The 27,810-nt window shown below is 39.0% G+C and overlaps 1 protein-coding gene across 3 annotated transcripts in view; it reads left to right on the forward strand.

The window, feature by feature from the left end:
- LOC109420563 (uncharacterized) overlaps window positions 1–27,810 on the forward strand; it is a 295,739-nt gene that overhangs the window by 169,059 nt on the left and 98,870 nt on the right. For all 3 annotated transcript variants that reach the window (XM_062850277.1, XM_062850276.1, XM_062850278.1), the window contains 3 exons: window positions 653–1,745; window positions 18,965–19,193; window positions 19,295–19,391. In XM_062850277.1, coding sequence (XP_062706261.1) covers window positions 653–1,745; window positions 18,965–19,193; window positions 19,295–19,391 — 1,419 coding nt within the window. The remainder of the gene's footprint in view (window positions 1–652; window positions 1,746–18,964; window positions 19,194–19,294; window positions 19,392–27,810) is intronic.

Below are 27,810 nucleotides of genomic sequence, written 5' to 3' on the forward strand. Positions count from 1 at the left end.
AAAATAGGTGCTCCTGCTCAAATGGTCCCAGACCCTATGTGCTCTAATTTTACTTCAAACAAAAGCAATACTGTAAACTAACAATGGGGAAAATGAGATCCATACGATCAATATAGGAGGTTTTTTTCTCGTGTAGGGAAAATTCTTCATTATCTGCATCAAATAAAAAAAAAAAATCGGCTTTCTCCACTTATATTCCGATACTGTGAGGTTTCAAATGATTGCAAATCAACTGAAAATATTCGTGTTCATTAAGATAAAACAAAAAAAAAATACCGTTTGATGCGTAACCAGAGAGTTCTGCAAGCGTTGATTGCTTTATCCGAATGGTGTTCGACCCTTGGGGAATCAATTTCATTAATGACTATTGAATACAATCCGCTATCCGGCTTTCAATGCATAATTGCACTTGCCCGTTGCCCCTCATAACCCCAACGAGCATTGCTTGTTATATTGCTCGCTCAATAAATACACCACTCGTGTTCGCTCGCCAGTCAAAGAGCTTGTCCTGATGGAGGATACTAGAACTCAAACAATGTTGCATTTGCGACAATCTCTACGGTTCAAGCACCGCCCGGCTGCTTCACATTCCAGTGCTCCATAGCCTTGTCTCAAATCACTAATTAGCATTCTACTGTTCACTCTTCCATAGGATGAGCCATTCGTGGAGGACATGATTCCGCCGCCGCCGCCTCCCCTGAACCGGCGACCCTCCTACGGCTACAGCTGCATCACGCAACCGCTGGCTAACGAGTCCGGTGGACTTGGTCAACAACAACAGCCGCCGGGCGGTCTCGCTAATGATCTGACCTCGACGGTCAATGGCAACAATGGCGTCATTAATAATTATCCCTCAAATCAGCCGGACTTGTTCAATTTTGCATCGTCGACGACAACGTCGGCCGGAAACGGTCCCGGGTCACAGCTACTGCAGTCAAGCGGTCCTAACTCAACGCTCAAATCGACGTTGAAAAATAAATCAAGCGCCAGAACGGGGACCAACGCTGACACAGCGTCCATCACCGGCGTCGACGTCCACAAAGCCAAACTAAAGAACAGCGGATCGAACTTTGACATAATGAATAATGGCACATTCATCGACACTGGTGGCGATGGCGGCGAGGACGGAACAATCCCCGTCAAACAGTTTCCGCCCTACTACTTCGACGATAACTATCTCAATCACAGCTTACACCAACATTTCTACTATCAGAACCCGGACGGGAGCTTTCCTGTCACCGGGATAAAGAATGACACCGAGGGCCAGCTGTACCTGTACCATCACGAACCAGCGTCCTACATTCCGAACTACGATACGCTCAATATGCCCTCGAAGTACAACACCATCGGCCCGGGTGGAAGTGTCCTTGGGGGCGGCGGAAACGTAACCGGAGCAGGCCACATGGACTATGTCGGGAACACCAAATATCATCACGCCAGTTCATGCAACCTTAATCAGTTTAGTTCATCGGCCAAGAGTAATCTTATTAGCAGCCATCAGCACCACTTTTCCAACTCGATCAGTAATTTCAATTTTAATCCATCGCAATATTTCGGCACCGGACTGGAACCACCGGGGGCGACGATCATCGGCGGTCCGGGCGGTCTGGGGGTGATGGGTGGCGATGTGTTCACGTCCAGCATCAGCCTCAACGGTGGGACGCCAAACAAGCACCAGCAGCACCCGTGGAAACACCGGCAGTGCCCGAGTCGGGGCTCCAGCAGCACCGGTTCGGGTTCGTCAAGTAAGTGGATTAATTGTGGTTTCAGTTTGGTGGGTTTGGAATGCCGCGACGCCATGCCGTGAGTGTCGGGAGATTCCAGGAATTCGAGAACGACAAACGGTTCGTTACCGTGCGATAATAATTAATTCAGCCGGGATTTATTGCGAAGGGCTAAGGTCCCATCGGGATTGATTGATACAGATTTCGTGTAGTTTGCCGAGAGCGAAATTTTGCATCAGATGTAAAAAAGCTAACGAAATGAAATCGTGCAGATTAATAACGACTTCTTTCACTGCATTGAATTTGTAGACTTACTACGTAAAATAATCACTGCAAAGATTCTCAGTTTATATAGAAGACTCAGGGCGACCGGACCGTATTATTTGCATGATAGATGATAAATGCATGAAAACTTAGAGCCAGGGCGTTCTTGAGCAGTAAAAAACTCTGACTCGCAAGTTCAATATATAAGAGAAATTGTGTATTTTAGGCAGTTTTGTTCTTTTCGTCAAGGGGGGGGGGGTGGTGAAAAGGTGTTGAACTCTGAGTTGGCATCAAATCCTTCCCTACTAAGCTGAATTATACGTCCAAGTTTGAGGAAATTTGGCTGACAAAAACCTCTCATGACGAAGAAAACAAGCCTGCCGGTAATACCCATCGTCACCCTATTGCACTGCGTTCTAGCTCAAATACAACACAGTCTCAGGGGCGATCCAGGAAGTTTCAGGAGTACCAGGAGAAATCAGGAGTATTCCAAGGGGGTCCCAAAGTATCTCAGAGGATTTCGGTAGGTCTCAGAGGCATTTAAGAGAGACTCAGGGGCGTCTTAGGGGGTTCCAGGGGCAGAGTTTAAAATTTTCATTTTCTATGAATGAAATTCAACGTGAATTTTGAAAATTCCCAACTGAGGAACCAAAATAAAATTCATTTTGATGAATGAATTTTCTCACTTATTCATTCATTTTCCTGTCACTGACAATTTTCACTGAGGAATATAACTTGACTGTAACTCCTGATTATATTTCCAATCACCTCAAAGCTTAGTAGTTCATTAGAATTCTAATTATCTGCTCTATTTGTCCATTAAGTCGGATTATGCGTCTGTTAACATAAATTGGACATTTTACGACGTGCGAAAAAATATTCGTGACAGAGAATTGAATGAAAAAAAGAAGGGCATTCAGCTGACAATGAATGCGGCAAAACACGAATGAAAAAATGAGAATGTCAATCTTAACCTTCAATCTTCGATTTTTTTACACTCTGTCCAGGGGTCTCAGAGATGATCAAGCCCAAGGCTTAAAGCAAAGAATAAGAATATCAAGAATGTCCACTCCGCTGATGCTTGGGGGGACACTACAGCAGCGCTACCTGCGGATGAAAGTTCAACCTTCTTGCGGTAGTGTGCGTTACTTATTGTATGCGGATACCAAAACATACGCACACCACCTTCTCTTATGACAAATCACGAACAACTGCCCAGGAATAGGAGAAATTTTAGGGCGCGAAATCGATGATCTGAAAATGATAGAAGGAATGACCGAATATGCAGCTGCAGCAATGTCCCAAAATTACACAAGGTCAAAGAGCTTGGGGGCTCACCCTGCAAATGATAGCTAAGGGTGTAAGAAACAATCTTTTGTATGCCGGCAACTTTTAAAAATGACGTTTAGAGGTCGCAAAAGCGAGTTTTTTTTTTGGAAAAATGACTATTTTTCGTAATTAACATCAAACAAATATTTTTTACCGTACAAAAATTGGCAATACCTGCAATTTTTATATTTCTCACAGCTTGATACAGATCCAAACTACTTGGGAAAAATAATTTACGACATGTTTTGCAGGTTTTTAGACAAGACAAAAACTTGTTGAGCATACGTGATTTTTCACTTTGTATGTGTTTTTGGGCAGTTCCTAGACATTTTAAGAAATATACCTAAAAATGAATAACTTCAAAACGGAAAGAAAAAACAACAGCTTTTCATAAAAGTATTTCCTCAGAAAATTCCCTATCTTTTTATGGAAATGGTTTTTAATTAGCATTAGATTGAGATATTTTTTATTGAATGAGTGTAATAAGTTTCGTACCTTTAATTTCCGCCCAAATTTCTTATCCTTTGACAGATGCGCGTATTTCAACTACCACTTTCAATCTATCTGTCAAAGGATAAGCAACATAGGTCGGAATTAAAAGGTACGAAACTAATTACACTCATTCGAAGAGGGTATTCTGGTAAGAAGGTTCGAAAAGTCGGTTCAAGATACTTTTTATGATCGGTAAAATTCATAGTACCGTAATCCGGGGTAACATTGATTAAAATTTTCGATCTTTCTTGAATAATTCTTTTGTTTAAGCAAACGTTACATGTTTTATATTTTTAAAACAAGAACTGGCCCTCTGAGTATGTGTTAAGATACTTGAAAAAGTTTTGTAAAACTTTAAAACATGTTTAAATAGGCTTTTTAATTTTATTTTTGATTTTGTCGATTTGGGGTAACATTGACCATATCAGTAATCAATGTTCGTTTGTGTTGAAAATACCCTTACTCACTAAATTCGGGGTCGCTGATTTCGAATATGTTGTCCAAATACTTACAAGTTATGTACTTTTTGATTTATTTTAGGATTAAAATCCTTTAAACCGCGAATAACGTCTAAAGGTAGGCAATGGTTTATGGAATTGATAGCTAATTTTTCATAAATCGTATATATTATTGAAAAACATCATTTTCATAAAAGTTTCGTTTATTACACCCAACTCTAGGATATCATATTGAAGTAATACAGTGATTTCTAACCTCATATTGTATCTAGTATACATGCCATGCATGAATGTTTCATTATGTATCTTATTGCGTTACGAAACACAATTATGGAAAAATTGATTTATTTCAATGTCTATGAAATTCAATTTTCATGAATTACGTGTCATTTATTAGCTAAATAATAGCAGATAACGATATACCATTCGATAGCATAAACTGGTTCAATGTAAAATGCTTGTTTGAACATTTCATGAGGTCGGTCATGCCGATCAATGTTACCCCGTTTTACGGTACATCAAATAATTATAAATTTTAGTAATTTCAAAAAATCAGTTTCAAAAGTTACCTGCAAAATATGTCGTTGATTATTTTTCCCTAGTAGTTTCGTTCTATATCAAGCTGTAAAAAATTATAAAAAATGGTGCGTATTACCATTTTTTTACGGTAAAAATAATTGTATGAAATTTATTACAAATTTATTACGAAAAATGGTCAATTTTCAAAAATCTCGTCGAGGCGACTCCTAAAATCATTTTTGAAAGTTGCCGTCATACAAAAGTCTCTAACACTCTAAGCTATTATTTTTTTGACCGTGTATTATAGAGGATTTAAACCAGAAGGGTTCATTCGCCTCTTAGCTATCATTTGCAGGGTGAGCCCCTAAGCTTTTTAACCATGTGCAATTTTGGGACACCCTACTAAGCATCCATTTTCTCCTGCGAGAGCAAACGATTTGTGAGTGAGCGCTAGTTGGAGAGAGCATACTTTTATCACACAAAGGAACCGGAATGAGACCCTTTTTAATCGTTGATGGGTGCAAGGAGAATATCACAGGATGCTTTGTCCGGATAATATCGCTGAGAACCTTTGCTGCGCCCCTGAAATGCAATCAAACACCTCTAAAATCTCCCGAAATGCACTTAAAACCTTCCTGAAGTCTACTGAAATTCTCTGAAATGTCTTGAAACGCCACTTGTACCCTTTACGCCCTGTAAAGTCACTTAAAACGTGAAACCCCCGTAATCCCATTGAAATGCCAGCGAAGTCCGTCGGAACGCTCTTAAATAGCTTCTTAAATGCTCTGAAGCAACTCTCTCAAACGCTCCTGAAACCCATTGGAACCCCTTTTTTTTGAACTAACTGGGAACTTCCTGGAAACCTCCTTGGCCCCATTTTAAATGCCCAGAAGCAAGTGTGACCGTATCTGTGTGTAATGTAATCGTGCTTAGTTTCCTCATTTAAGTCCTGACTGAGTTTATGCACAAAACTCCCTCCTTTTATGCCTTTTTTAAATTTATTCACATTTTTATTTTATTTAAACAAGGTTCCAGCACATTCCAGTATATTCCTTTCCATGTATTTCTGAAAGAATTTCCCAGGGAAAAAGGACTTTTTCGAAAATTTGCGTAGGATAGATACAGGGTAGTACACGTAATTTTGCCCAGGGCATGTATTTTGGCCCACCCTGGGATTTTTTATTACATTCATCCTATAATATATACAAAATCTTGGCAAGCTTGGAACTTCCTTTAATTATTTGCCAAGATTTTGTAGAGATTATATAATAAAAAATCCCATGGTGGGCCAAAATACATTCCCCGGGCTAAAATACATTCCCAGGGCTAAAATAAGTCCACTACCCGAGGAATTCATAGAAATTTTTCAAAAGACTCTTGAAACTTCTCCAGGAGTTTCTCCATGTGTTTCTCCAAATATTCCTCCATGTATTCCTTCTGAAATTTTCTCTAGGTCTTTCCTGTAGTGACTCCATAAGAACTTTTCATTGAAATGTTTCCAAGGATTCGTCTAGTAACTCCCTAAAATATTATTGAGGAATTTCTTATCCGTCTGATATTTCACTCGAAGTTTCTCCAGAGTTTCTTCTGATTTTTTTTTAATATCATTCTTCCTAGAATTCCTCGTTATAATTCCTAAGAAATTGTTATAGCATACTCTTAGAAAAAATCAAGTAAATTTAAGTTTACTTGGATGCACATAAAAGGAGCGGCTCGTTTGATACAAATTTACGTCTTCTATCACAAATAAAGTCGAGCTAGCAGAGCCGAAGCGAGAGATAAAACATATGTAAGTAAAATAATGAACTGGATTCGAACTCTGGCCCGCTGATTAAGAGGCACGTACCCTGAATCTCGGCTGTATCACCGGGTTGTGAGACAAATGATAAATGTAAAACTGTTTCTACCTATATGGTCAGATAAGTTTGTTGACATCGTGTACAACCAACTCCAACTTACATGATGGATGTAAAATTGAGTCAAATTTGCCATTCAGTCATGAAATGTTTACGTACGTTGATGGTTTACGTCGCGTGTAAATTTCTAATTTTTAAGAATTGCACAGCCTTAAGCGACTATTGGTTATCTGAGAGGTTCCCTCCGGGAATTCCTTTATATATTCCTCCAAGTGTACACGCATTCCTTCAGGGAATCTCCCTGTATTTCCTTCTGAAATGTATACAGGAATAATTTATTAGCATTTCTCAGGGGATCTCTTCTGTAATTTCTCTTTCTAGGAATTCAACAGGAGAAAAGGGTTTTTTTTTTCAGATATTCCCCACGTACTCCTTTAGGAATTCCTCCAAGAACTCTTTTAAGGATTACAGTATCCCAGTGATTTTTCATGGAATTCCTCAAACATGCCAGCAGGAGTGCTTCAATAGACTCTTGCAGGAATCCACTAGAGATTCCTCCAGGAATTATTCCAAAAATTCTTCCGAAAAATTTTGAGGATTTCCTCCCGAAATTTCCACTAAAATCCCTCCTCACCTGCATCTAGGAATTCCTTCTGGGATTCTCCCAGAGGGATTTCCTAGGGAACTCCAACAGAAATAAAGCCTGTATCTGCATAAATCGGGACACAGAAGTACGGCTGTAGTTCTGTAAAGAATCGGTAAAATAGGCCAAATAGTTAACTGAGAACTCTTTGGTGTATGTTTATTATTTGTGCCAAATTTCATAAAAATCTATGCATTACTTTTTACTGTGGATGAAAAACATACACACGTGGTTTTAAGCATTTTGTACAATCATGACCAATTTTCATTCGCATAATAGATGATTCTTTTACGCTACAGTTCAAAGTTCTGTTGATTTGATTGATTGATTGATTTGTCTTTATTAAAGAGACTTTCAGCCCTTGACTGGTTCGTCTCTTCAAAGTTCTGTCATGATATCTATAATATTTCGTTAGCAGTTACGATACTTAGGTATAGACACTTTCTTGCACAATTTCATCAACTTTGATCAATTGCTTTGAAAGCTACTGGTGTTGATAGGGGTGAAAGTTCGTGAAAATTTTTCGTGTTTTTCATGTGCGATGTTTGCCTATTTAAAACTTTTGATTTTCTCTGCCCATTTTCATGAAATTTCACAGTAGGTAGTTGATTATGTGTATATTATGCCTGCATAATTTGATGATAATTGGTATAGTACTTTCAATCGAAACAATAAAGGGTCTGACTAATTGCTGTCTGAGGGGCTAAAATCACGTTCAGTCCCAATACTTGTTTCGACTATAAAATTGTTCCAAAAGCTAGACTTTTTGGAATAAAGTAAAACTTCCATTCGGCTGGTTAAGCCGCAAAAATCGATAATTAATTAATTTAATTATATAAAATTGTTGATAGTGCACCGATTTTTTTGAAATTTTGCCTATGCAATGAATGTGAGTTGAGAAGTTTGTGTTCATAATTTCAGCCATTTCTTTTGCCAAATTCAAAAGTAACAGAGCTGACAGACAAAACTAGGGGCTGTACAAAATTCAACGGCACACATTTTACTCTTTCATTGCTACAACAAAAAGTACTACAGCGATTCACATGAAATTTTGTAGGTGATATGAACACATCTTAAGATGTTATTAGGCAACATTTGAGCAATTTGAATGGTGTATTTCTGTGTCCCGATTATTGCGGATACCGGCTGTACCTCCCAAAACTTTTACAGGAATTTATCCGAAGCATATTTAATTCCTCCAAACTCCAAACATTCGTCTACAGACTGTACCATCAGATAGCCATGTAAATCTTTGCTGGCAGTAAATTTATGCGGATCCAGAGAAACATGACATAGGAATTTGTGAGGACCAGAGTTATGTTGCACATTAACTCCAGGTTGCCGACTCATCATCTTGCAGCTCTATTATGCCCAACATAGAATTGCCCAGAAGTGTTAAAACACTGCAATTTGTCATCCCAAAACTAGTTTAAATGTTTATACTTTCTAATTTTCACACAATACTGTGAGCACTCCATCGGCAGTTCTTTCCAATGTCAATGCGGACAAAAGTTTTTCGAACCGTAACCTACATTCGTTCCAACAGGGCCGATGTCATAGATAAACGAGAACACGCTTGACAACCTACAAGTTTAAAATTGCCCATTCTTCTGTTACCACAAACCCTCTAAATAAACCATGAATGGGAAATATACTGTGTGTAGTGAATTCAAAACATCGTGGTCCCCAACAAACATTCCGCTGCATTCCAGATTAGTTGCCACCGAGTTTAGTGAATCCAACCGACCGTTCGTTGTAAACAGCAGCAGTAGCAGTGGTATCGTCCATTCTCGTGTGCACCTAGCGCAGCGCGCTTTGCAGCACCAGCAGCAGGACGACGGACGGAGTTGATACGGATCGACCCAATAAACATTGTGTCGATATACAGTTTCGCACAACCAGATGAGCCCTATTTATCGTGCAGCACAGATAATGTGTTCCATTCCGAATTTATTCGGGTGAAAAATTAGGAATTTTGTTAAATTTTCTAGTCCCCTCCTGGGCTAGAAAGCGGACCAACACCCGATAGTCGGTGTTTTAGCGTAAATACTGGCGTGGGACACAGAATGGGGCGGAATGTTATTCGGAGCTTTATGGGGTTTCGGTTTTCCATGAACTGGAATGTTAATGATTTTCCCCTTTTTTGTTTGCCTTCAAATCCGTCCGTTTCTCCAATTTAATGCCATTGATATGCAGAGCGATTTGTTTATGTTGATATCATTCTCGTTGCAATAATTTTGAAATTGAATGCATAAATTGTTTTCGGTTAGGCTATCTTCAGGTTCACCCCTTTCGATGCCAAACGGTGTGACAAATTAAACTCGCTCACATCTAGGGTTCGTTTGGTGACGTTAAATGTATCCGATCATATCATGGGTGTAAAGGTAATTTCTAGAAAAGTCAACTTATAGTTCACTTCAGCAGAAAATATATATGATCAATAGGCATGGCAAATTTTTTATAAGCCTGTACAATCTTCAATGTTTTTTTTTTGTATAAACTTGAAATTGTAAGTAAAAAAGTCCCATTAAATATCAATGTTTTGCTTTACTCGAAGAGAAGCGTTTGACGGGAAGGAGCTTTTATATGCACTTATCAACCTTTTGTCAGTTGCCAATTTGTTTTACACGCCGTACCCTTTTGTGTGGATTATCCGATTCAACAAGTGCACCGGTAATTCAAATAATTTATTTATCAGGCTGCCGGCACACAATTTATAAAAGCATGCCAACTCTACGTGCCGTGCTCGTGTGCAATGAATAACTTGCACCAAACGCATTTAAGTGTTTTCAATGCGTTCGGCGCACTCTCCTCTGTTCAACGAAACGCAACGAGTCGGAAATCCCGAAAAAAAAAAGAAAATGGATTATAACCAACTCATCCGCTGATTGGCACGAAGTATTTTTTTTTTTTATAATTTGCGATATTCGCAGCAGACAACAAAACGTGCCACATGCATTGAATTGATCAACATATTTTATGGGTCGTAAAAATCTCTGAAAAGCCGAGCGTCCCACTGACTGCTGCATTTACCTGCATGCGTTGCATACGTACGCAGCATTCATGCAACACGCTAAAACTGCTCAGCACTAAAATGTGTAAGACCTACTCATAAGTGCATAATTTCCAGACCACACAAAAATGTGTAGCAGTTACACATTCTCAAAAAACAGCTCGTACACTCTTCTAGATACGAAATGTTGATTTTTTTTGTTTTCCAAGGTCACTAGTAATCCTACCTAGATTGGCGTACAAATTTTTTGCGATTTTAACAATTTTGCGGACACTGGAGCTGATTTTGTAAATGTGCAAGGGTTACACATTTTTGGTGTAGTCTGGAAATTATGCACTTTAGTGCTGAGCGGCGTTAGCGTGAACTGACGTTGTGCACTCAATGGATGCTGCAGTTTTCGATGGCATCGAAAAAGTATGTCAAAGAACAGTCATCATTATTTTCTCGATATTGGTTGGAGCACCTAATTGATTTTTCAACATTTTTCTTTTTTCTCTGACATAACGTCCCTATTGAAGCAAATCTTGTTTCACAGCTAAGCATTCAAAAAGCGCTTCGAAAGTTTTCACAGCACCTTCCGCATGACAAATTCTTAATTTTGCATTGACTGACCAAGCGAAATTACACTGTTGAAAATGCTGATATCCACATTTCTCACGAACAGTTATAAAGGTTTTACAGTGTCAAATTTTGGTAGGAACCTTGTCAGTCATGACAGATGTATACAGTCAAAATAGTACACACGGAATTAAAAATTGTTGAAAAGTACCTGAAATTTACCTTGAAGTGGTTTGATCTTTGAATACTAGAAAAAAATAGTATCAAACCGATTTTGACAAAAAAATAACACTTAACCCGTTAACGCCCAAGACGTATCACAATTGTATTCTTCATAAAAACTTGTCATAAACAGTAAAATTCCAATAAAATGAACATGATTTCTCGAAAATACTGGAAATCTCTGATGTAGTTCTAAAAAAAAGGTCAATGTGGATGCTCAACATCTGGTTTACCAGATATCTACAGGGGATAGCCAAATTATCGGTACGGGCAAAATGTTCATTTTTCAAATAATGATAAACTATCTGTCACTTTTTGAAAAGTGCATACATTTTTTACTGTAAGTTGTATAGCAATGGTTCAAATTGGGAAAATATCGAATTATTTTACATAAAGTAAAAAAGATTCTATTGAAAGGCATACAGGGGATACTCAAAATAACTGGGACATGCAAAATTTTCACTTTTCAAAAAAAAAAAGTTCAACTAGCTGTAACTTTTCGAAACGGGGATCAAATATTCTCAATTTTATACTGTAAGTTCATCAACTAGTTGAGTATCAGTGGTCTGAATTTGGAAAAGATCGGACTATTCTACACAAAGTTAGAATGATTGTAGAAAAGGGTATAATTATCCGATAGCCAACTTTGAGCTGTTATATCTCCGGTTTCAATGAATCAAATGCAATCAAATTTTGATCATCTGTGACTCATACAATGAACTTTGAAAAACATTTGACTTAATTTGAAATTATTAATAAGAAAAACCAAAGTTATTGCGATTTCATTTATTCTATGTTGTTTTTAGTAAATTTATCTATTTTGCATTTGCATCCAATTATTTTTTCAATTTAATGCCAATCAATTGGTTGCTTTTCTTCAAAACATAACTTTATTCAAGTCTTTTAGAGGGAATTTGAATGAATTATAATTACTATCTCGAATATGAAACGACGATGAAGCTTTGGATAAATTGGCGTTATAATAGAAAAAAAATCCCGAACTTTTTATCTTTCCCCTGTAGGTGCATCAAAAAGCCTATTTCTCTCTGTGTCTCCATTTTTCTCTTACTCTCCCACTTTCATTAGCTGTAACTCACGCTGAAGGAAGTTCCCTGTTGGAATCCCGGGAGGAAACTTTGAAAGTCACAAAAGTAATCCCAGAAGAAATCCCGCACAGAATGACCATTGGGATCCTTGAAGAAATCACGAAAGGAATCCCGACAGTAAGCTCGACAGGCCTGTCTAAAGTAATACACAGCGCAATATTTTTTTGTCTCAAGAACAAACTTATGTGTCTCTGACAGATTTTGGGCCGCAGAATCCGAATCCGGGCTCAGATTTGCTCCAGCACATCACAATTTTGAGCTATACCCCATCCAAGTAACACAGCTTGTTACATAACAGTTTAATAGACACTTATACAACTTATTCGGAAGTATTTTTCTTGTTTAATTGACTTAAAATTGAACACCTATATCATCAAAACAGCGTAAAAAATGGCGGCTTATAAAACATCTTACAAGCTACGTAAGATGTATTCAAATACTCTTATAGTACTTTAAATGATATCCTCAGTACGTTGAATTGGACGCTTGAGTAGTTATTAGTTATAATTGAATAATTTGTCAATTATTCTCATCTCATGCTCATGCTCATAATTGAATAATTTGTCAGTATTAAAACTTGCAAAATACGTTCATAATACAATCATATTAAATAGTTGAAACTAAGCTGATTTCAAGTAATATAACTTAGGGAATACACTTATATTGCATATCATATGCAGATGTTGAAATTAAGCTCATTTTAAGTGATATGACTAACTTTCATAACCAATTAAGAAGAAAAACAAATGTAAAGCTAAAAACTGACGGAAAAATTAAGCAGATTGTTTTTATTGATACACTTTATTTTTCAACCCGAAACATAGTTTCTTATCGGTGGCTTTTCAAAACTATCCAGATAACTAATTCATAAATGGGCGTTACTCAGTTATGATACTGATGCTTTGCATGCGGTTCAAAATTTATCGTAAAACCACCGATTTTACTCGCCCATAAATTCAGCGCCAGTGATTTGAATTGATATCGCCATATATATCAACCAAATAATACCTCTTGATGAGGATTGATTGTAAACCAACCCAAAGAAACAACATGGCAGCTGATGTGAAATAGTTACAGTACCGTTCAAAGTGTTATAAACTGTTCTTATTGCAATTTTAATTGAATCTACGACCCAAGTCGAAAATATTGTTTCATACTAATTAATATAGCCTCCAATAAAATTCAATTATTCCAAAATATTAACATTCAGTTTGCAATAAATACACCAAATCCTGTTTTTACGCAATGAATGCGTCCGCCTAAAATCAGAATCGTGATATAAAAAATCGGGTAACTTCCAGCAAATTACGTTAACCTTGCTATTGCATCACCTTGGGAACAGCTCGCTGTATGGTTTTGGTCAAAAACAGCTCTAATGCGAAAAAAGGGTTAAACAAACAAATGAAAATGACCTTTTTACATTACATATGTATTTACCTTCCGCAATGTGGCTAAAGTAGCTTCGAGAAGCTTCATATAAACAATTGGAAAACGTATTAATGTTTGTGAACGGGACTGTAACGAGAAGAGTTTTACTGATTGATTTTTCTATGTCATCAAACATTGATTAGAAATTAAGTTGAAATAACGTTCAAAATACGTTATGACAGCAATCCATCAATAATTTGTGTTGTGCGTTACATGAACATTTATAATGTGCCTAAATAGCATTTCTACAACATACGCACATAAAAATACAAAATTTTGGTTAGGGACCATCATTACAACATTTAAATAACTATATTTTAACTTATTCTTTGGCGTGGCTAGATCTGTCAAATGTCAAAGAACTGCGTTGTTTACATTTTTTATTGTCAAAAATCTCATCGGTTTTACAGTTTCCGTTCAGTGCATATTGCATGATGATTTTCCTAAACAACGTTATCGAAATACTCGGAGACTGCTTCTACAAATGAATGCAACGTAAGTTAAGGTAAGGAAATTGGCTAGCAGCATGAGGACGCCCAGAAAGGAGATAGAGAATCTGAAGCTATCGAATCTACGGTGGGTGTAAACATGCACTACATGTCAGCGTCACGGTGTATTTTTCATTTGGTTTCATTTCAAGAGAGAACAACATCAATATAGATGTCAGTCGAAACCAAAGCGTTTGCTGTAGTGCGTAGATCTCATGTTAATGTGGATGGATAGCACTGCCTTTCTAGTGTTTTGAAAAGAAAGGATGAGCGTACCAAAAGTTGTGTTTATTGAACGTTGGAAGAAAAACTGGTTGCTAATCATTATTGTTTCGTGTTTTGATGTTCTAATAATGTTATATTATAGTATAATTTTTATTTTTTATACATGATGATACCGATTAGCGAAGAACATGTATTTTGTGTGTTTGTAATTCAAAAACATAATTAGAGCTTTAAAATATCAGAAGATGTTTCCTGAAACTCATATGCAACATTTAAAAAACATTTTTAAAAACGTTGATTTGAGAAGATGTTTTCTGTGTTACTTGGGCAATTTATAGGGCAAAATTGGGCGATTTTGGGCTTTTATAACTGCCAGCCATTAAGCATGGAAATGTGTTTTAGGCAATCTAAAGGTAAATTGGTCAATTAACATCTAAATTAACGACTCATGCAAAATATTTCGTTTAACCAAATCGAATTTGATAGTTTTAAACGATTTAGGTGCGATATTTCCCATACAAGTCACCCTCCAAAAGTTGCATGCAAGTTTACTTACTAACATAAAATGCTTAAATCTATCAAATTTGATTTGGTAAAACAAAATATTTTGCATGAATCGTTAATTTGGAGGTTAATTGACCATTTTACATTTTGTTTGCTTAAAAAAAATATTTCCATGCTTAATGGCTGGCAGTCAAAAAAGCCCAAAATCGCATATTTTGCCCTATGAATTGGGGTATAGCTCAAAATTGTGACGTGCTGGAGCAAATCTGAGCCCAGATTCGGATTCAGCGGCCCAAAATCTGTCAGAGACACATAAGTTTGTTTTTGAGACAGACCAAAAGTTAATTTTTGTTACGCTGTGAAATTGATGTAATTCCGGGAAGTGTTATCCATCCCTGGCATTCTGGCACGAATACCTAAAAAAATCCACTAGATTCCCTTAAGTAATTATTGAAAATACAAGGAGCAATCCTAGAGGCAATCCTAGCAGGAACTCCTAAAGGAATCCTTTTCGTAATCCTGGAAAGAATCTTTGCAGGAATCGCAGCAGTAATCCCTGAAGAGATGCCAACTAGAGCACTTGAAAGAATGCTTTCATGATTTTCAAAAGCAATCCCGGTAGAAACCCCTGAAGGAATCCCTGTAGCACAGACAAACAGACGTATCACTTGAAACATATTGCGATTAAAATCATCGTCACGAATATATTACCACCAATGCTAAATACACTGTATTTCACAAACCGTTAAGAAGGTGGCGGTAGTGAGCAAACGTCAAGCAGGAGCAAAACCGATACGAGCGCTGTGAATTGGTGAATTGCGAACTTCAGATTATTTTAAAGTGAGACGTCTGTTTGTCTGTGCCTAGAGGATATCCTAAATAAAATTCTGTTAGGCATATCTGGTAAAATCTGGAGGGTTATCTGAGATGGAAGCTCGGAAGGAATTCCTGAAAAAATCACAGAAGAAATCCCGGGAGAAATTACTGGAGAAATCCCAGAAGAAATTCCACGAGAAATCCCGAAAGGAATGACTAAAAAAATCCCGACAAGAATCTTTCAAGGAAAACTATCAAGAATCCCGACACGTATACCAGAAAGAATTCCGCTAGGATTCTGTGAATATATCTCGGTAGAAATCTTTGAACGTATGCCAGGAGAAATCCCAGAAGTTATTCCTGAAGGAATCCCGCAGAAAATTATGTTATGTGAGTGATCAGATATAAAAGTGGATGGGAAGAGATTAGTTTTTTTTTTTGTTTAGAGAGACTTCACCGTACTCGGCATTCGTCTCTTTAGCTTTATTTAGTAAGTGTTCGTTTACATCCGTTTGCATAATTCAATCTTGTAGAGATTAGTTTAGAGATAACATTCCATAACATTTATTACATGTCTGAAACTATGCAGTTATATATACTGCATTTTACTAGAGTTTACCAAATTTGCTGGCATGTCTGAAATATACAGGAAAAACTAGTAATTAGAAGGCACATAATGTTTCTGATTGACGAATTAAGAGATGGAATATGTTGAACAATCGCGTTCTGGTGGGAATCGTGGGTTCGGATTCCGTATTCGTTAGACCGACGTTTTAACCAACTAAGCCACTGAACCACTAACGATTCTGTGGAATAGAAAGCCTAACCGACTCCGAGGCCACACCATGAGCATTCCATGAGCTTAGATGCCAATCCACAACACAATCTCGTTTGTGCCCACTAACTACAAGTGAGAGCGAATCGTTTTTATGAAGCCGAGACTTAAAGTCCCAGTACACAGGGTCAAATATTTGTCCGAAAAGGAACCAATGCTCAAACATCTTGTTTGACTCGATCGATTTTTTGTAAGATTCAAACAGATGTTGTTTCTTAAGTTATTTCATAGTCAAATATTTGACCCTGTGTATTCACAGCCCTGGATCTCAAGTGCACAGGGTCAAATATATGACAAGGAAAACAATTACAGTTGACTCTCTACATCTCGATATTGAAGGGACCATCGAGATAGGGAGAGATCGAACTCAAGAACCAATTTGTAATGCACACTAGATTGAAAAATCGTCCGTAACTAGGAAAACCCGTCAACAAACAGATGTCACTTCACCTTCCCAGAATGTTTTGCACCTAAGAAACGAGATCTAGCAACCTGTAAAAACGGGCATATCGACATATGGAGAGAAAATCTCGAACAAAAACGAACGAGATCGCATCGAGATAGAGAGATATCGAGATAAGGAGATATCGACATGTAGAAAGGTAAAATGTATGTAGATTAAAGGGACCGACCAAACCATCGAGATAGGAAGAGATATCGAGATGTAGAACATCGACATGTGGAGAGTCGACTGTAAGAAACAACATCAGTTCAACACTACTAAAATCCGATCGAGTAAAACAAAATGTTTAAGCATTGGTTTGACCCTATGTACTAACAGCTTTACTTTCGCACTTCGCATACTTAGCCACCAAGCAGTCTGTTTGCTGGTGTCTAATTTAGCATGCGTCGAGAACTCGGCATGGTGGCACACTTGACGACCACTTGCGTCTATGCGACGCAAGCTAGGGTACAAAATTATATAGTGCCATCTACTGGCATTTATCAGATTTTCTGGTATGTTTAAAACTTACTGAAAAAACTTGTATTTAATTAATTAGAGGGCAATTAATAAAAAAAAGTGTTCGACAGGGATTCGAACCCACGATTCCGTATTCGCTAGACCGGCACTTTAACCAATGAAGCCACAGAACAGGCCTTGTCAGATTTCTTACACAAAATCATCTCTCAATTTGTCAATTAGCAACATTCTGTACCTTCTAATTAATTACAAGTTTTTCCTGTATGTTTAACAACAATCCGCCATGAAGACCGGCAAATTTTTGCTAGTTGTGTTGCTTTGTGTAAATAAGTTGCTTTGGGCTCAGTATTGCCGTGCAAAGTCATTAATTGCGAATGTTGATAAGTCCTATTTGAATGTTTCTCCGGAATGTACGCTGTTGTACAACTTTAATTCATCTAAATGTAAAATAAACAAGTATTCCAGAACTGAATTCAAGCTTCCAAGTGCTAACACAATCGAAAAGATAAACAAGCATAATCAATGAACTTGACCCACCGCAATCATGTAAAGCCACCGGAGCCCCCAGTCACCAATAAAATAACGGAAAATAACGATGGAGCGTGCTGTTCCGCAACCAGTAGTAATCCAATCCCCACATTCGGCAGCTCGGAATCAACCCAATAAAAAGTTCGAATCGAGTGACAAAGCCACAACCTCGAGCGGGTGGGCTGGTCAGCAGCCAGCAGGGATTTACACAGATTGTATTGCTGGGTACCTGGAGCGTACATACCTATAGATACCAACCGACATTGAAATCAAACTCTGCTGCTGCTGCTGCAGTGATATCCTTGCTGCTGAAATGGAACAGTTGCCGGTGAATATCATCGGCACATTACTACTGCTGGCTTCAGTAAAATTGAGCGAAAATGAAATCGGACAAAATTGCTTCCCAGAACTGGGGACCCATTCCCGGTGATGTCCAAGGTAAAATGGCAAATATTTGCATAACTTTCATAATTTACTAGATTATTTAAAAAAAATAAGCATCTAACGATAGCGTTTATGTTCTCAAAAAATCGGAAAGAGCACAAGGCGTCTTCTTCGATCTCCTGAATAAATTTCAGTTTACAAAAATTGCCTTCTCATTAAAACCTTTTCTTACATATAGGAAGACAGTTTGCAGGAAATGCAATTTAAAAAATTCGTTATAAATTAATAATAAGTCGCACAAAACCTGTTCTCAAATGTCCTGGAATTTCAGCACTCCTGCTGCCGCCCTCCTACGCTGATGGTATGATGTAATCCATGGTTTCCCAAACTGTGGGTCGCGACCCCCCAGGGGGGTCGCCGGTCTTAATCCAGGGGTCGCTAGGGACACTAAAATATTTAACTGTAACAGAGATCAAATGAGGGAATTTCTATGGGGGGTCGCGAAAACTACGTCTGCTGGCAAAAGGGGGTCGCGCGACCTGAAAGTTTGGGAACCTATGATGTAATCCAATAATCCACTCCCTGTTTGTTTCATTATTTCTACTATGTCCCAACCCGGTTCGGCTCGGTGTCCGCTCTGACCCAAACAGAATGGGACCTACCCTCGCGCCAGTGGCTAGCGGTGACGTCGATCCTGCTGATAGCGGGTGCCGCCGGGGTGGCCGTCCCGTTTGCCTTGAAGGTTTCAGCCGGGGCCCCGCTCGAGGAACGCATCCAGGCCGCAACCCAGCTGCTCGATACAGTGCCTTTAATCGACGGACACAACGATCTGCCGTGGAACATTAGGAAATTTTTACATAATCAACTCAACGAGTTCCGGTAAGGGTGATTTTTAAAGTGACATTGTTGTTGACTTTTTAACGCTTTTAAATTTCTCCAATATTTATCCTTGCATTTAATTTTCTTTCATTCTCCACCAGGTTCGAAGACGATTTGAAGCAGATATCACCATGGTCTAAAAGTGCTTGGAGTCATACCGATTTGCAGAGACTGAAACGAGGTCGATTAGCTGCTCAGGTGAGTATTCTATGATATCACTATCCAAACTATGTCGGTGCTTGGGTGAGGTATCAGGTATCTGAAGCACGTTATCCTCCTTTTGGAACATTTGTGCTATCGCCATAATAAAAGCCTACACACCTAGAAAATATCATGTAATTTTAAGTGTCCTGAACCTGACATATACGAGCATCTTCAAAAACACAAATTTAGAGGTTGAAACATGTAAATTTTCGTCTTTCGAGACACCCCAAAATACAACTTATTTTTCTTAGCCTCTAGCAATCGCTAGAACCGATTTGACAGATAAAACATTGAAAAGTAAAATAATCCCATGGCTGGATTTGAACACCGGATCTGCTGATCGTGAGTCACATCTCTTACCTCTCGGCTATTTCACCGAGTTAGAAGGTGGGTGATGAAAGTGATACTGATTCTACGTTTCTGGTGAAACGAATTTGTTGACATCTAACGCAACCAACCAGCACTTACATGATGCGCGTAAAATTGAGTTCAATTTGTGATTCCGTCTTGAAAACGTTTACATTCTTTAATGATTCCGTTTCGTGCAAAATTCAGAATTTCTAAGTGTGTAATTCATCATCTACCTGAAGGAAACGGAAGAAAATTAGGCACGAAATTAGTATTGGGATGAGGATAGGAAAAGATACCCTGGGAGAGCGTACTAAACTAATACATAAGCGTACCACAATGGGTTTAAACAGCGGCCTAATAAGGATACTATAATAACGCATAAAGCATGATAACTTAAAGCTTCTTACCACATAGGGTTAAGAACAACAGAACATCCTGAAGGTTCAGGTTTCTGAAAACAGTTTTACTTAATAAGTGTTAACCGAGTACTCGAAAACGCAGTTGCGCAAAAACTTGACAGTTACATATCAAATGACACGAAGTTCCATAATCGGATTTACAGCTAAAACATACAAATAAATCAGCTTGCTGAATATTCGCCATATGATAGCTGAGTCGGCAGTGACCAGTCAGTGCTTTTACCAGCATACTGCAATTCTGCTTTGACAGACTTGTAAGATACTTTGCCATCCTTGAAGAGGGCTCAGGCAGCCCAGATGTCAATCTGAAGCTTTACCCAAAACTTTCATATCGGAATAGCTGGCTCAGGGCCAATGAAGTCATGTGATGCTTCAGTGCGAGCTAACTCATCAGCCATTTCATTTCCAGCGATGAAAGAATGGCCAGGTACCCCTACAAGGTGAACAGCATTTGCTGAATTCAGCTCCTCGATTTTAGTTTGTCAAGCGATAACTAACTTTGATCTAGAGTTGGCCGAAGCAAGTGCTTTGATACCAGCCTGGCTATCAACAGAACAGAAGTATGAGACTTTGCCCATTACGTGCTGATGAAGTGCTGATTACACTCCGCACATATAAACAAAAATGTCAGCTTAAAAAACGGGGCAGTGTCTACAAAGTGAGTAAGACTGATGTGGCCTTAGCTCACGAGAGTGGACACCGGCACCTGCACTACCTTCAAGAAGGGAGCCATCAGTGTAACATAAGATGCCGTCTGAAATACTTCTCTCCAGATAACCAGATGTCTATTTATCCCGAGAAGGAAATTTCGTGCAAAAGATCAAATATGGGAAATTACAAGCAATAATTGTAGGATCACTTGAAGCAAGGACAACTTTGTCCCAATTTACCATAAGTGAAAACAACGAGGAGTTTTCTCTAGTAGACCGAGTACCCAACCCATAGGCGGTAAGTGCAAAAAAGTGCTTCTTGTTTGAGATGAATGTGTAGTGGCGAAACGTCCAAGAGAACTTCGTGAACTGCCGTACGAGTTGAAGAGAACGCTCCAGCCATCGCCATTAAGCACATCCTTTGGAGATGACCTTATTTTGATTCGATCTTTCTCTCTTCGTCCTTTTCCCACCACATAAAACATCCTTGAGCCAAAATTGGTCGAACAACAGTTGTGTAAATCCGTTTGATATACTTGGGTTCTAGACCTCAAGTTGTACCAAAAGTACGCTGGCATTGCCCGAAGGCCATACAAGCTTCCTTGATTCTGAACTCAATATGAGGTGTCAAGGAAAGCTTGGAATCAAGAATAACTCTAACGTACTTTGCCTAATCAGTCACATCGATTTCAGAATCAAAGAGACGCAAAGGTCGAACGCCATTACGGTTTCGCTTTTCCGTGAAAAGAACAATAGATGTTTTACTCGGATTTACCGAAAGGCCATATTGACGACACCAACCCTCAACTACTTGAAGAGCGTTTTGCATCAGGTCGAAAAGGGTGCTGATGCACATACCGACTAACAATGTTAGGTAGTCGTCGACAAAACCATAAGTAGGAAAACCGCTATTATTGAGTTGCCTCAATAGCGTATCTGCTGAGATTCCACAAAAGTGGTGATAAGACTCCCCTTGGGGGCATCCACAAACACTCAATTTCCTAATCGCCGCTTGACACAATGTCGAGAAGAGAGATCGGTTTTTGAGCATTTGGTGAATCCAATTGGAAATCATTGGAGATATACTAAAACTCCGTGCGGCTTCCAATATGGCACCGAAAGGTACGTTGTCAAATGCACCCTCGAAATCTAAGAACACCCATCAAGATTGCTATTGAGCAGAGTTGCACTCTGTCACTGTCAATGGAAAGCAAATCGCTGATTTTGATAGAACGACTGTGATCCTAGTCAGCGTGCGCTCTATTGAGCCACCGTCACTTTCCTTATTCCATCAGAACTGGACTGACTGTGATGGTGTAGGGATATCACTGATAGGCCATCTTTAAAATTTGTTTAAGAATTCAAATGAAGATTAACCAAGATAATATTTATGTATGTGGTACAACATAACAAGTTTTGTATGTTGGTCACAAAAAAGTTTGAGTTTTGGCGAAAACCACTAAAATATCACATCAGTTGCAATGATTGTGATCCAGAGTGCGGATCAATATCAAGTCGTTGCTGTCCTTGTCGTTTTGATATTGATTGGTCTGGAGTGATAGTGACGAGGGTGCAATATCAGTAGTCACCTGACAAGACTGATAATGCGCAACTCTGCTATAGAGCGAATGCTTTCTCAATATCGTTAACAACCTTGTGTAAAAAAATTACAGTGGACTTACCAGATTGGTAGGCATGTTGGTTTACATGAAAAGGCACGTTGGCCAGATGAACATCATGGATGTGATGATCCCCAATGCGTTCTAAGCATTTCAGAAGAAAAGAGGTCAAACTGATAGGTTTGAAACTCTTTGCTTCTTCATACGACGCACGACCGATTTGCGGAATAAACTTTACATTAATATCCCGCCAGGATTTGGGAATATACCCTGCAGCAAAACTGCAAACATGTACACTGGAACCTCTTTTTATGCACATGGCTGGGACTGCATAAATTAAAAATGTGCACAAATTAAAAAAGGCATAAAAAGAGGAAAATTTATGCATCAATTGAGTTTGGGCTTTAATAAGAGAATTTAGTTCGTGAGAACAGGTCTTGCTCCTGGGCAGTTGAGGTGGGCAGGGATGGCATTCCGCACTTAAAATGTGCACAGTGCAGCTAATTTACATATTAAAACCGCGCACACTTGCACACAAACTGAGGAGCATGCCATCCCTGGAGGTGGGGCTAAGAGGGTTTCCAGAAAGTTCCCAGAGAGCCCAAAAGGGGGTTCCAAGAGGCTTCAGGGGCGTTTTAAGGGGGTATTTCGGGGGATTTGAGCCTTTTAAGGGTGTTCGTTCAAGATTTGTTGGTGTTTTCATGGGATTACGGGGAATTCTGGGGTATTTCAATAGTATTAAGTGGGTTTCAGGGGCGTTCCAAGGGGTTTTAAGGTATTTCAGAGTCTACTCTGAAACTTCCCTAAATGCCATCAAAATCTCCCTTAAACCCCCCGCGGACCCCATATAACGTACCTGAGAGGCCCCAAACCCCTGAAAACTCCTCCGTAACGCTTTCGTAGCGCCTCTTAGTCACGCCGAAAATGTTCTGAAACACCCTGAAATGCCTCCAAAATCCCCCTTAAACCCCCTCAGGCCCCATGTTACCCACCTGAGAGGCTCGAAACCCACCGGAAACCCCTTCGTAACGCTTTCGTAACGCCTCTTAATCTCACCGAAAATGGTCTGAAACGTCCTGAAATGCTTTCGAAATCCCCTTTAAACCCCCCTCGGACCCCATGTAACGCACCTGAGAAGCTCCGAACACCCTGAAAACTCCTCCGTAACGCTTTCGTAACGCCTCTAAATCACGCCGATAATGGTCTGAAACATCCTGAAATGCCTCAAAACATCCTCCTAAACAAAAACCCCTTAAAACGCCTCCGTAACGCCTCTGAAACCAGCCTAAAATGCTCTGAGATTTCCTGAAATGACAAGAGAAACCCCCTAAAGACCCACTCGGACCCCATGTAACGCACATGAGACCTTCGGAAACACCCAAAAACGAACCTGTAACCTTCCTTTGCACTCCTCTGTAAACACTCCTTGGTCGCCGTTGCAATAGTTCCCGTCATTATTAAATTTTCTTATGCACAATATTGGTTCTGAGTACCTTTCCCTCTTTTTTTGCAGGACATAAAAAAGGTGCAAAAAAAAAAGTGCATAAAAATAACATGCATAAAAAGAGGTTTTTGGTGTATTTTTTTTTTCAAAACATGTTTAAAATTAGCAAATTTCTTATGAAGACCTGCTCCAGGAGATTTGAAAGGAGAAAAGCTATTTAGTGCCCACTCAATAGATTCTATAGTTTTGATACTCCGAGTCGAAGTCAAAGAATCATAACTACAAGAAAAGATATCAGGTTCATCCGAAGATGTAATATTCAATCTATATATCCGGGGAAGTGTGTACTGAATAAACATTCCAAAACTTCCTCATCAGTGGAAGTGAAATCACCATTTGGCAACCGAAGTTCGTTCACTTGAAAATCCTTAGATTTTGCAAGGATTTTGTTTAACCGCCTGACTTCACTCAAACTGGAAACATGTGTACGAAGAGCTTTCAGGTAGGCCTTGCGGGCCGATCTGAAAGCCTCCGAACCAGCCGAACGTCGTCTGTTCCAACTCTTTCTACATTGTTTCCAGAGTTTCGCCAGGTCAGAGTTCCACCAAGGGGTTCCTCTTGTGATCTTCACAGACCGTAGAGGGCATGCTTCTTCAAAAGCTTCCATGATGAAGGTCGTTGTAGTATCAACGGCATCATCTAAATCACTTGGAGTGTCAATGGATGGTGAGTATCCATGAAATTTGGCCGCAACCAAATCAGTAAAAAGATCCCAGTATGTTGACCGGGGATTCCTGAAGCGCAATGTTTGCGAAGTACCATTTAAATGTTCAAAAAAGATGTAGCGATGGTCAGATAAAGATTCTTCATCTGACACATGATAATTGGTCAGCTCGTGACTAAATCTACTAGAGCAAAGCGTTATGTCTAACACTTCCTCTCTAGCAGATACCATGAAGGTTTGGTGGTTGCCTATGTTAAGTAATGCAAGATCTGTACTACTTAAGTACTCCATCAAACTGGAGCCTCTCAAGTTATTGTCTGAGCTTTTTGAACTGCAGCATGCGATGACTTGTTTGAAAGCATCCGTAGGATGTGGTTCATCGTGCGATAAATAAACCGAACAATAGTCAAATTACATGTTGATGTTACATCTGTTACATACATCTGTGATGATTAATTCATAGACGAGTGTAGCGTCGATTGCGTTGTTGACAAGCACACAGGCTCGAGGCATGACATGCGAGTTTGCCATTTCGTTTTTATAGATATTAGCAAACACCGGGTTCACAAGGTTTCCTAGATAGAAATTCCCCTTAGGGAACATCCATAAAGTACGTCACGCTCATAGGGGGAGAGGGGGAGTTTCGGAAAGTGTGGCATGCAATGTATTAGGTATACAAAAACCCGTACGAAGGGGGGAGGGGCGAGGGTCTAAAATTCCCAAATTTTGCGTTACGTACTAAATACACGCCCTCTTACGAAAGTAAGGTTCTTGGACTAACGCCACTTGGGCTGTACCATTTTGCATAAGTCTGCAAAGATGGATCGTTGCTGTTTTTGTATGCTGAAAATTGATCGGAACTATCCTAACCGTAGCCACTACCCAAACTAGGCAATATTAAACTCTTTACAATCACAACACAACAAAGAACAACAGCACTAAAACAGATCGGTATCGATTGAAAAACGCCAAAGTCGAGGATACACAGAATACACTGTTTAAATTGTATAATGCGAAAATTTAAACTTATCAACAACATCTTCATAATCCTGCCCTTATTTAACCTCAAGTTTGAAACTAAAGAAGGGCAGCTGATTGTCGCGGAGAAACACAAGGTACCCTGTACCATTGCTCCGGTTAGCGCAGTAAGGGCAAAATACTGTGAAGGGCGCCCTGGTACTCCACATGCTCCGTTAGCGATTAGGTTTTTATTAGAAACAAACCCTGGGGGGGCAGACCATTCATTCCTAGGCACGGTAAGCATATTGCCGCAACACACCATGAACTAGGGGTCACCAGCTAGCCTAGATCGAGAAAGATAGTTTTTATTGATGATCAAATTCATACGGGCTCGATTGGCCGATAACATAGTTTTTGTTTGATGATGGGCATAGTTTCTTGATAGCCGTGGTTCAACTTGCTGCCCACAAAACAAGCAATATAAAAAGAGAATTGATAAATATTGTTCAAGAACTTTTCGCTTCCGCTTGGGCACTAGTCACTACTCTTTTTCTGCACTTTCGACCCAACACCCTTTATCAGTGATCTATGAACTTTTTGGCGTGACGTATGGAAAACTTTTGATTCCCACCCGAAATATTGTGATGTGTGAAAGGTATGTGCATTTTTGTTCAACTAGTTTAAAATAATAAATGCTCTTGCAACAATCATGTGTTTTCTGTTGCACCCCTAGCCCATCCAAATTGGCCTACAATTTGCGGTCAACCAAACCCCCACGGGTAGCTGCTCTCGTGAGCTTTCATGTTGTGCAAACCCAAAAACTCAAGTGGAAAACTTTATCCATCCGTCAGAGATGACCGGCCAGCTGCTGACGAGGGCTGCTGCATGCTTACATCAATTTTGTCTGTACACTGGAGCAGAATCAAATTTCAAAGTTTATTGTCTTTATTGGAAGGATGAAAGTTTTCTTGCACTATAAACACACTCTTTTGGAAAAGGTACACCCGCCTCCTGAATAAAGGAAAAATTGCAAGACAAGGGAAAGATGTTCCACTGCACTAAACTCTCTCGGGATAGTCCTTTCAAAAATATGACCATCAAGGATACCCTTTCCCACAGTGAGAAAGAAGAGAGTAAAGAATTTAGTTTCATGCTCGTGCCTTGGAAGCCACTTTTTATGAAATTTATCAAGCATCACCAAACTCACTACAAGTAGTAGGTACCACTCAAAATGAACAGAAGACACAGTATAGGGTGGAAAGGCATACGCCTGTCAGCTATTTTTTATGACTTTTTTGATGGTTGGAGTAGGCTCCATTGAAAGCTCATGATCCATAGTGATTTGAGTGTTAAACGTTATTGCAACTACGTGGAGATGATAGTTCTGCGGTTCACAATACTGGTGTGACTGAATGCACTTTTCTTGGTACTTGGAAGTTGGAAATTATTATACACTAGCTGACCCGGCAAACCTTGTATTGCCATTTTTAATAGTAGATTTTTAACTACGACACTTTAGTTCTGATGGTTTTGAATATCTTTTGTTCTCATAAAACATTGCCACTTCAATGAAAAACTTATGATTAAAAGAAGAAAACATTACTGTTCTCATTTTCAGCAGTTGGACCTCAAACATTTTAAAAGTTTAACTTGAAAGAACAGCCTATTACGCTATTACTAAAAGAAGGAAATATTTCAGATGGATTGAGCATTATTAGCAGCAGGAAGAACAATCTGTGTGATAATGAGTACATGATGATATTTCCGCCTGATGACCTTTTGGTTCAATGGCCTTTCTACCTAATATTCATTCGAGATATTATGCATACGGTTTATGTGCCTTTTCTGCCTTTTCCCCTTCCAAGAATGGATACTATGAACATTTTTAGCTTTCAAAAACCTCCAGATGCTGAATTTAGTTTCATTTGCTTTTTTTGATTCTCAAATTATTCTAATTTCTCTATTTGAATAGATGGACTGTCCTGCTAGATGAAGAGGGGTTGCACACAACTTTTGAAACATGTCTTGCCTTCAAAACTTGCCACATTCATAATTTGGTTACATTTGCATGTTAAATTTTCTTTCTATGCAGAAGTTTCTGTTTTATTTGTAGTCCAAAAAAAGAAGGGATCTCACGATAACTTATAAACATTGCTTGCCATGCTATTGGATTGATTTGTTCTAATAATATTTAGTAATGTTTTGATTCGTTTGTATAGGAGCCTTTCCAAAGAGGGCATTCCAAA

This window comes from Aedes albopictus, chromosome 2 (assembly GCF_035046485.1).
Source record: "Aedes albopictus strain Foshan chromosome 2, AalbF5, whole genome shotgun sequence".
In the NCBI taxonomy this organism is placed as follows: domain Eukaryota; kingdom Metazoa; phylum Arthropoda; class Insecta; order Diptera; family Culicidae; genus Aedes; species Aedes albopictus.